Raw genomic sequence first — 11,716 nt, forward strand, 5'->3', positions numbered from 1 at the left:
AGACTGTGCGCGCATGACGGCAGCAGCTTCCGCTCCGTTACATCTGCAGAGGGGCGGAGGGCTACAGCAACACAAAACACACACCCTCTCCCCTCTCTCACTCTGTCAATCTTTCTCCGTCTGTTTCACTGCTCCTCTCTTCTTCTTCTCCCCTCCTTTTCTTTTTTTCCTCTTCCTCTGGCTGTTTTTATTTTTTTTTCTACACCACTGGGACTCAAGTAGGAGTTTTGGGTGCCTTGATAAATTGGTACAGTATATAGGGTAAATCTTGCTCTGAGCATGTTTCCTCTCTGTTACCTGTATTTGTTCTGTAAGATCCATTTGGGTCCCTGTCTACTCTGGACCCCAAAATAAACCCAAGAATAAATCCTCACATTCCCATCACAGTTTTACCATCTTTCTCTCTAGAATTGTTAATGGTGTGGAATAGGTTTAGCCTGAACATGAAATGATTTACCCTTTGAACAATGTAAATGTTTGTGTTAAATACAGTTAGCCAAAAATAATACATACAATCTCTGTAATAAAGGTACCAAATGATTCTTCTTGTTGCATTGTGATATCATCAAGGGCACTTTATATTTATCCTTATACCTTTAAAATAATACAACATCCCCAACTGAATCACAGAGGACCACTGATGTACTATTGATTCATCTATTTTGCAGTGTTAATGTTCTTTTGATTTTGAATGTGTTGAAATGTGCATGAAAAACCTTTTATTTGGGAAACCTCCTTACTAAATAATTTTAAAATTTTGCATTGATGCCATTTAGCTGATGATTTTTTTTTAATCCACAGCAATTAACGGCAGGTTATAACTGAGCACTTAAGAATAAAGCACCTTGACAAACATATAATGAAAAACTTTCATTTTTAATCAGTTTGTGGTATCCTGGAACAAAAAAGAGAAATATGTACAAATGCAGTATTCAGTTGTTTGATATTTGGCAGTAATTAGGGCCAGACCAAATTCAATTTAGGTATGCTTAAGAATGTATAAAGAAGGTATAAGTTTAAAGAAACATTTTGGTTTCTGTTAAAACTCTTTAATTTTAACTCTATAATTCAAGAAACATCTTGACAATGGTCTAACTGGGGAATCCTCATGTTCTTATTTAGTGCAGCTTTAGGATTAGTGCCTACAAGGACACAGTGACAGACTGTACTGAAACGGTACAGGCTTTAGAACCATCGGCTCTGTGATAAGCATTTAATCAAACTTTTGTGTTTTATGTATGGTGAGAACTGGCAGTATAGTTATAAATATATAACTTTGTGTTAAAACCAGCCATGGGGAAGGTTTTACATTATTTCCAGAATCAGGTTGTTTAATAATTTCACATTTGTTGATCCTTAAAAAATATAAGATACAAAGTCTTCAAATATATACAAAATTATTTACAGTCATAAGTAAAAAAAAGTATTAAACAATGTTAAATAAATATGTATAGATGAGCTGGGTAATTAGTCCAGGTGTATTGTTATAGGAAACAAGGTAGATCTCTGCGTTTGAATCGGATCTGAAGCTCCTTATTCGGCTGTAACATTCCAAAACCATAGCGACTGACATCTGCTTCAGGCACTTGAGCTTCAGGTTCATGTAGCTCAATGTCCAGATGGAAGAGGACCAGAAACACAAACCTGGATAATACAGAGACAAAATGGCATACATAAGGAAAGTTTTTCGTGGTTAAAAAGTTTGACTCAAATGCAAGTTTAGAAGTAGGGACGTGTTTGCCTACAGTGGGATTGTTGCATAACTCTTTAAATGGCCTTTGCATGTAAAATAGCTAGATTAGCCTCTTTACATCATCATAAGTAGTGAGTCCCCCTTCCTGCACTCTGTGTGTGTGTGTGTGTATTAACCTTAATCTCTGTGGCCCTTGTTTAGGTGCAGTAGGTGAGGGTGTTTTTGCCTTGCTTTGGGGAATGCATTTTGTCTCAGAGGATACAGGACACTTACTGTCTGATGGACTGAACAGCAAATGGTTTTCCCACGCACACATTGGTCCCTGCTCCCCAAGGCATGGTGAAATACTTCAGCCTCCTCCCACCTTTAAAGAAGTCTTTTTTTACTGTTCCATCTACGTTTAGAAACCTGTCATACTTGAAATTCTGTAAAGAAAATAGCAGAGACACAGGTAAGTGAAAGGATTTGCACACACAAGCACTCTCCCTAATCTGTGACAGATCAGCATTTGACAAAATGTTCCATGTTAAATCAATTAGGACTGCAGTCAGATACCCAAGACATTGTCAATACATTTGACACCAGGTGAGATTTTCCGAACCGATAGCTTTGTTAAGGTAATAGTCGCAATGACGCAGACATGTAACAAGGCTTTTCCACCAATTAGTGTCTTTCTATTATCACTGCACGTTAATCCAATGGCTGACACATGGGTCCTGGGTTAAACCTTTCCAAAGGGTAATCCATGATAAGAAAGTCTCACAATGTGTCTCACAATGTGTAAACTCACAATCTTTTGGACACAATGGTGTGTTTAAATTACACTAAGAAACAGCTCAAAGTGCTCATTTAGTAACCGCTGAAAATTGTGAGTGCCGTTCTCAGTTATTCTGAAGCATGAAGTGATGACAACAGTATCTATTCATGTAGTCACTCTTAATGAAGGGGTCAGTGCAGTGCTGTTTGAATATAATAATGCTACTGATACAGTTCTATTTGTGATCTGCAGCATGAGTATACTTGTGTTTATATGTTTGACTCTATGTGTACCTCAGGTTCAAGATGTATTTCTGGGTCCATCTGTGGACTTATGAAAGGAAACAGACAGATGCGGTCACCCTTCCTTAAATCGTATTCTTGTCCATCTGCCATGTGCAGTGTTTTGTCCTGCAGGACCTCCCGAGTGATGAATGGGGCAGCAGTCAAGCGGAGAGTCTCCTCCAGCACACTGTCTATATTAACATTTAAAAAGCAATCATAAATATACAACCTTCAAACAACAAAGCATTGTATTAAATCCCTACAAATACAACATATTATTTTACAAACAGACAGACAGACACTCTTGAATAGACTATTTTCTAGTGTTTGCCTGGTGCAACCTTTGGTCTTACATGAGTCAGACCTTGAAGACGCTTTTGCACTGTTCTTTTCTGAGCAGGCTAAATCTGTACCTCAGGTTAATCTCCTGGAGACACATTAGAGCTGTGTAGTGTGGGCGATATGACGGTGCGCTATCGTCATTGTTACAACAGCGTCATGTATCTTATTGTATTGTACTTCCTTATTCCAGTAATTTTAGAAACTGAGTGCAGCAAATCAGAGGAAAGAGGATACCATGGTAGAGAATGCTAGACTTGATCACTTGTTAATAACCACCACAGAAGGTGGTTTGTGTTCTTCAGTAATAAGGCATTTAATACATAATTAGATATGCATTTTCTTTAATTGAATCTTTACTCAGAACAGACCAACAAACACTATCCCTGTTTTTCTAAAGACTATAATAAGGCTTACCAAATACAGGTGTCTGCTCCTGTGGGTTGAGGGTGTTGGTTCCAGGCACTGTGACACTATTAAATTCCTTTCTCACTGCCCTCATGGCCTGTGTGTGGGTCAACAGGAAGGCCAGGAGCCAGAATGCAGCAGGGCCTACATTACCCTAAAGCATGAAAACAAAATGCAACATTATAGCTCTTCTCTTGACTTTTTCATTAAGTAACTATCATTAACACTTTTTTCATTACTTCATTCTGGCTTTTGTCCTCCTCAACTAGTGTAACACTGAGCTGTATAGGTATATTACATAAGACCAAAGACAATTTGAATCACTCTTTGTATTAACAGTGGAAGCTAACAGCTGATAAGCACAGTATGCTGTATATTAGCTAGTGCAATAAGTTGAGCCAGGAAAAGAACGTGTCCTCGGACAATGGGGATGATCTACAGTAGTGTTCAAATCTGGTTAGCCTCACAGCACCAATGTCAAAGTGCTTACTATAAAAGGAGGCCCACTGAGAGCAAATGAAGGACAGAATGTTAAAATTATGGAACATAACTATGGCCAGCACTTTTTTTTACTAGCACTTGGATAAATGGACCATGAATAAATTAAAGCTGACTTTCAAAGGCTGATTTACTACAACATATTAACTGTAAACGAGAAAAAAAGTTTATGGTTAAACAAGAAAAATCATTTCAATCAGGCAGTACATCCACTAGTGGAATAGTAAAGACATTTTATGCATTTATGAACTGTTGGTTGGAGGTATGGACTAAATGACAAACTCATATTGACAATGGTAAAGCTAAAAAAAAAGGACAAAATAGTATAGCTTATAAATGAATATAGTGGATAATATAAGATTAATACAGCAGTGCACTAACAAACATTGATGTAATATAATGCATGAACAGAGTAAAATATCACTTGAATTCAACTAGAAGAAAATAAAGAAATATTGTTCAACACTGCTCTCCTCTGGCAAGGTCCCTCTCTCCTGTTCAGATTTATGTATCTCATTTCTACCACATTCTCTCCCTGAGAAATATAGAGAAAGACAGGAGATATCTGTGTAGTTCCCACTGGACATATAACTACACAGATTTGTCCCATCTTTCTTGATTTCCCTCAGAGTGTGTGGAAGAATGAGTTATATAAATCTATATAAAGAATAAATAATATTGATAGGGATAATATCGACTTTAATAATCAGTGTTTAAAGTTCTTAATAAATCTAAGCTTAATTTGTCAAAGGCAAGCCTAATGCTCTCAGGTATTTTCTGGGTGCAGTAACACTGGTGTAATTCTAAAATACTTTTTTTTATTTTTGCTCCATTTGCGCCATTCATTCTGCAATGTGCTCATAGTCTCGTCATCACTTCTGCAGGGTTCGTTTTAGGTGTGGTTTGTGATTGATGAAGCATTCTGTGGCATGCCGACTCTGACAGCTTTACTGACATTAGGGTGGCTTATATTGCAGTGCTTTCTTACAAATAGAAGTGTAATAAGAAGAATGGCCCAGAGCATTCATGAAAACAAAGGGCTTACACACATCAAAAGGTCTGTACAAACGCTTAAAATAACTCAGGCATCACCTGGGTTATATGTACACAGTACAATTATAGTTCAGACTAATTATAGTTAATAATAAATAATTATAGTTAATAATAAAGATTGCAAAATATGTGACCTGATGGATAATGTTAACTCTGCAGTTTTGTGTGTGAGTGGGTGTGTGTGTGTGTGTGTGTGTGTGTGTGTGTGTGTGTGTGTGTGTGTGTGTGTGTGTGTGTGTGTGTGTGTGTGTGTGATGGAACCAGGAAGTGCTCCTACCTCATGTCTTTAGAAATTCTGAATTATTTTGAAAATGTTCAGCTGAATGTGTACGTAGACGTGTATACGTCATACACAAGTGTCTATAGCCAATCACAGTGCAACTTAAATATTCTTGTTTGAGGTTGAGGCCAACTAAATAAAGAAAAGATGTCATACACTCTGTGGGCCATCAGCTAAACAAGGCTTACATTGATATCATGGCTGCACCTGTTAGTTGTGGTTAGATTTAGGGTTAAGATTTTGGTTATGGTTCCTCACTGACCTGTGTGGCCCAAAGCTGTAGCAGCATGGCCTTTCTCTGTGTCTCCTCATCAGCGCCCTCTGCCTGCAAGTGACGTCTGTAACTCTGCAACCAGAAACTGGAGTCTTGCCTCAATCCAGCTTGTGCCAGTAAATCCCACAGCCTTTGCTTCGCCACGCCTGTAGTCTGCTTCTCCCCTACAGAGATTAAGAGTGTGTGTGAGGGTGAGAGAAAGACTAGAGTGAGACTTAACAAAGAAAGTTAACAAAGCAAGTGGAAGTTTCTGAGTTATAAACAACTGATTCATAGTTTGGATAGGAAACAGCAGCATGATGCATCTATGGTAAAATACACACTGTCTACACACTGTGATCAAACCAAAAGCAGTAACAACTTTGTGTTTATGCCTTTAGCTATTAATGTAACAGAGTCATTATGACAGAGTCATTATGACAGAGTAATGATGACAGAGATGACTTTAAGAACAATTGAAGAGATGGTTGAAAAAACATTGTGTCATGTACTAATGGACTGACATTTGGTTAGCTTAGAGAGACTTCCAGAAAACAGACTGTTATGTAATTGAGTGGGTGGGCATGAAGGTTAGAAAATGTTTGGGTTGTCTCCTTATAATAGAGTCAAGATCAGAAATGATTGTAGTGACACAGCCGAGATTTTAACCAGATAATCTATTCAGTATGACAGGGAAAGCAAACAGGGAGCAAACTGTAGACATCTGAGAACAGTAGTAGTGACTTTTAAGGTTGTGAGCTATAAAGTCATTCAAAGCTTTAAATCCCAGCACTACCAAGCTGCCACTGTTAGGTCCAGGTGCAAAGCCCTTAATAATAACTGCTTAGTTATATCATTACTCAGAATAGAAGCAACAGTCATATCAAAAACATAAATTTACTGAGATCATTGTGAGTGTATAACTGTAGGGAAAAGTCTTTCTAATGTGGCTTTGCTTTATAGGGTGTTACTGCTGGTGTCATGTAACAGTGTATTACGTTCTGTAATGAATTCATTTAGATGCCATGGAAACAAAACAAAAACAACTATATTTGATGACATCATCCCAGATCGACATCGTCTAGAGAACATGGTGGCACTCCTTAAAATTGACATGACTTTTGTCTATGTTTAGAAATTGCCGTATTCATCATGTAATGTTTATTAAGGTTGCCATGCAAGCATTAGAAAACAATTAATTCTGTTGTGAGCTTAACAATGATAACACTAACCACAGAAAATCCACTACACATGTTAAAGCTTTAAACTATATTCCTACAAACAAACAACATAAAGGTATTTAAGGATAACAGATGGAGTAGAGTTTAACTGACCGGACTTTAGAGTGCTGCGAGCCATCTTCATCAAGAGACTATCAAATTTGTGGTATTCTGTATATACATTGGCAGCATCAGCGCAATTGTTGTTCTGTTCTCCACCAAAGAGTGTGAGATATCCAGCCCTAAAAGAGAGAGTGAACATGAAAGAACAATGTTAAAAAAATGATTATAGCAACCTCAGTAAGTGTCCGTGTCCTTCGAAGATCATAAATAGTTATTTAAATGCATAGTATCTATAGTTTTTAGTGTGTACAATATTTTAGTAAGCATTTTAGTTGGGACGTTTTGTCATTTTAGTTGGACCCTGTATTGAACACTTATGGAAAACAAATTGAAGATATTTTTGATGTTCTTTAATTATTTAACTTTTCCCATAGAAGAATGTAGTCATGAATTTTTCTGCTAATCTTCTTAAGGGTTGAACGGCTTCACTGTTTGTTCTTCTGTCTTGCAGTTTACTATAAATTAGCATACATTTTACATGTGGTATTGACACAGACCATAACAGCACAACTAAATAAACTAACAAAAAAAAAAATCTAATAGGCTTCACAAAAAGTACGTAAACTCTGTCCTAAGTTCTCTTCTCCATTCTGATGACTTGTTTCTTTTAAAACTCATCCCATATTCGTCATGTCCCCTATTTACAAACAGTATAATGTGGAAAAAAATCTGTGTGTATAAACTGTTTATTGGAGGTTGCTTTATGTCTTCCGTTTTGTCCAGTTTAGTATTAACTACTGGCATGGGATATACCTAAACATCAGGCTGTAGCAGAAGTGGAAAAGCCCGTCTTTTTTCCAGTCAGACTTGTTTAGAGCCCTTGTCTCCAACGTTAGCAGTGTTCGCAGGTGGTTCTCCATGACGTGGTTCATGCATAACAGGCTCTCGCCCTGGAAATGCCTACAGACAGCAAAGTGTTAAAGATTTGAGGAATGTGCACAAAGAAATTGAAAAAAAAACACTTCAGCTCATGTTCCCTGATTTGCATCTTTGGTCTCGAAATAGAAAGAGGATTTTGTTTTCTGTAACCCTAGGAAGCTAAACACACCTGATATGATATGTTAGGAAATCACATGTGCATTACATGTTGCTGTTCGATGTCCAAATCCAATTGTTCTAAAACATTATCTATAATGTTAGAAAATTTGTATGTTATCTATGGGGAAAAACAGCTAGGAGACAACAAATGGTGAAAGCACTTTGAAAAACGAATTTCGTCATAGGGCACACCTTCGGTGCATGCGTAAAAATACCACAACAAAGTGAGAGTGCCAAAGTAATTAGACAATAGACTCATAAAAGCAATAAGGAATTCCTTCAGTAGGCAAATAGCTCGTCATTAAGTATATTTAAAATGGTAAAACTAACCTCATAATATTGCTTGTGTGAGCCTAGAGTCTAGAGCCTAGAGTCTGTATATATAATACATACAATTCAGTATACATTAGTTAAGTTTAATTACCAGTTATATGTTACAGTCACAAATGTGCATCAAGACATCATATAAGCTCAATGTTGCTAAATTTAGCTGTGAATTCATCACTGTCCGAGTTACTAACAGCACAAAACAACAAAATGTTTTGTTTTCATTCACATCCAATAATAATCTTATGGAAGTTTGCAGATCTTTTACTGTTGCCACAGACATCAGTTCTTATTTATCTTAAGCAGTCACTTTTAACACCTAGATTATGTTGCCAATGTCTATGGTACTGCTATTGAGTCTGAGTAATTTATTAATGTGCAAATGTTTAGATGAGTAATTCCTGACAGAATGATTGTACAAACAAATTTAATGTAGCCTAGTCAATCAGTGTGGGTGTTTAGGGCTGGGAAAACATCCCTCCAATTGTCTGGTGTTGTAGCAGCTCCAGATTTAAATCACTTACCAGTAAACCACAGCCACAGTTAAAAAAAAAATCATTGGATTGTGCAAGGTCACACTTCATGGATGTGATTTAGACAAATGTTACACAATTCCCTCAGTTTCACAAGATTCAACCATTAACGCTTCCATGAACACATTTCAGACTGGGATAAACTGAGAGGAAAAGTACAGTGTAAGTCATAAATAATGAATGAATTCAGTCAAGGTATGAGAGAAAAGGAGAAGAATAATAATTCATATAATGTTAAATTGGCCTGCTGTTACACAGACATAAAATTTAAATATATAATATTGTCATTTTTCCCATCATATAGAGATGAAAATAAAGTTTTTTTCCCCAATTTGATATCAAATGAGAAATACCTATAGCTCTGAACTCTTTTATCTCAATGTTTATTTTGTAATGAAATGGATTACATTCATGTCAAAGAATTTTATTTTATTTTTTTTTAGAGCACATTTAAAATAATTATGTCAGTCTTACCATAAAATGTGTCCTTAAATGAATTGGAGAATTAATTTCAGTGTTCATACAGATAAAAATGCAAAACTTGTCACTTCTGGGAAATCTCACAAACCCTGAATTAGGAATGTCAACCAAATATAATAAACTATAACAGTAAGAGGTTTCCCAATATGCAATCTGGTTATTAGAAACGGGGAATTTCTCGAATCGAATGTGTAAGTGAAAGAACAACAAGGATTTATGCTGAACAGTGACTAAAAATGAAACAGGAATTAATAACTATAGCTGTACCTTCTCATTATGGCCTTCTCTGTGTCAGGTTTGTAATTTGGGAGCCTCAAGTTAAAAATCCGGTCCATCAGCACCTGAGCATAGCTTGAAAAGTCTAGAGACATTGTGTCATGAAGTACAGAGTCATAGGAATTGGGATCCAGTAAGATGGTAACGTAACGTCCAGCAACACGAACCTGGAAAATCATAGAAACTTACAATGAAATTGAGAGAAACTTGTTTGCAGGTACATTAAACACACAGCATTAAGTTGAATATTCAAATGTAAAAAAGTATTAAAAATGGTGCTAGAATGGTGAGAGGGCAAATATGTGCTTAAAGGTTTGTGCATTACCGTAAATATGTCTCCATGTTTCTGTTTCATTCTTGTTAAAAATTTGGCAGCATCCTTTCCAAAATCCAATGCATGTCCCAACCACGGGATAACTCCTTTGTCCAGAGGCGGTTCTCTTTTGGAACTGAAGTCAGAACCAATTTTAGTTTAAGTTGGAAAATCAGTTTTTTCCACCATTAATAAAATTCTAAACTTTTCTTTTATGTCAAACCATTCTATAATGCTATATGCTATATACCACGTAATCCAAGAAGAAAAATTATTATTTTTTTCTTTATTTTGCCATTCCTTCTTTTTGCAGACTTAAATCACTCAAATCGATCAACATGTTTTTACGTGCATTAGTTATTTTAAGCCTTATATTGTTTTTTAAATGGCAGCATTGCATTTAACCTGATGTAGGTTATTGAAATAAAACAATAGATATAAGATCAATGGGGGATGTGCATGAGGAATTCTTTCCAGTGTAGTCTGAATTCTCTTATCAATGTAATATAATAACTTTCCTTTAATAACCTACAGCAGAAATCAAGTTTAAAAGACAAATGTATTTAGGTGTATGAACCACAGTGATCAGGGATGGAGTTTTAATTCATCTGAGGTTCTTTATATTTGAGTTCATTTAAAAATACACTGGTAAATACTCTATTTCAGTTCACATCATTATCATTATATAGAAATGATCATTATATAAACTGCAGTTCTTTTTAAACAAGATCAAGAAAAACGATTCAGGACTCACCGAGTACGATTAGTAAGGAAATAAAAGAACAGGATACCGTTGAGTAGCAGAAGGATTGTCCAAATCATGACGGTCCCTCAGCAACAAACACGAGAGAGTAGTAACAAACACGAGAGAGTAGGAGATATAACCACTGCTGGTAACTTGCACTGATTTATATGCTCGAGTCCAAGACCGGAAGATATGTCACTGTTGTTTCTTTAACGCACGATGGAGAGGATTGTGCGCGGTGCAAAGGCGTGTTCCAAAACCCATTTGACCAGGATCACTTGATTAATGACGTAGATTTAAATTAACCCAACACACAGGCTACCAGAAACAATCACAGATGTAAGAATGTGGAATCATAGGTTCAATTTACGCAGTTATTACGCGTAAAACAGGTCTAGGGCGCATTGTGCAGGGTGAATTCAGATTTTGTGAGATCACATAATTGGTGGGGTTTGTGTTCTATATTGATACGCAGTGTTTCCGTTTGTAGATTAGATCTAAATCTTTATATGTGTGTGTGTACAATGTAGCCTGGGATTCTTGTTCTTGAATTAAAGGAGTGGAACCTCATATGGTCTTCTGCTGTTCTACCTCATCCACCTGATCTCTCCACATGCTGTGCATTTTAAGACAGCCTTTCTGAATAAGGAAAGCCCTTAATGTGTAGCCCTTTCTGAAGTGTACTTGTAAATAGAGCCAATAAGAGTAAAAAATTAAGATCTAGAGATCAAATACTAAAGATTACAGATGATTAAAAGCCCAAATACATGATTATACGGGTGGAGTGGAACTACTGTATACCTTCTTTAACATAATACATCCTATATGGGGGTGCAGCAAAACTTTACACCCAACCTTTACATCTGAAGTTAAGAAACTAGCAAGTGTTGGTTAGTTATAAAATTGTCATGACTAATACTGTACTTTAATACTGTATTACATATAATAGGATGCATTTCTGAAAAATACACACTGCTATTAAAACAAACAAATTATACCTAAAATATGAATGTGTTTAAATAAATGTATTATTTTAGGTAAATAAAAAAAAAAGTCATGTATATGTTTGTAGTTTATTCATTTTAAGAACGTTAAT

The 11,716-nt window shown here is 36.2% G+C and overlaps 1 protein-coding gene across 1 annotated transcript; it reads right to left on the bottom strand.

Moving 5' to 3' along the window:
- Positions 1-857: 857 nt before the first annotated feature.
- Positions 858-10,835, bottom strand: LOC132844499 (prostacyclin synthase-like). The gene is made up of 10 exons (XM_060867996.1): positions 10,630-10,835; positions 9,888-10,011; positions 9,554-9,729; positions 7,662-7,808; positions 6,900-7,027; positions 5,575-5,750; positions 3,491-3,635; positions 2,744-2,925; positions 1,967-2,118; positions 858-1,644 (listed from the first exon to the last, which is right to left on the bottom strand). Exons 1-10 carry the CDS (start codon positions 10,695-10,697, stop codon positions 1,485-1,487), a joined length of 1,458 nt encoding a protein of 485 aa, XP_060723979.1. The 5' UTR covers positions 10,698-10,835; the 3' UTR covers positions 858-1,484.
- Between the last annotated feature and the right edge of the window lie 881 nt (positions 10,836-11,716).

This window comes from Tachysurus vachellii, chromosome 4 (assembly GCF_030014155.1).
Source record: "Tachysurus vachellii isolate PV-2020 chromosome 4, HZAU_Pvac_v1, whole genome shotgun sequence".
NCBI classification, from domain to species: Eukaryota; Metazoa; Chordata; class Actinopteri; order Siluriformes; family Bagridae; genus Tachysurus; species Tachysurus vachellii.

Coding starts and splice junctions, on each gene's coding strand:
- LOC132844499 (XM_060867996.1), bottom strand. CDS start 10,697: ATGATTTGGACAATCCTTCTGCTACTCAACGGTATCCTGTTCTTTTAT. Junction 2,926..3,490: donor GGAGCAGACACCTGTATTTG/GTAAGCCTTATT, acceptor ATGTTAATATAG/ACAGTGTGCTGGAGGAGACT. Junction 1,645..1,966: donor GCTGTTCAGTCCATCAGACA/GTAAGTGTCCTG, acceptor TGTATTATCCAG/GTTTGTGTTTCTGGTCCTCT.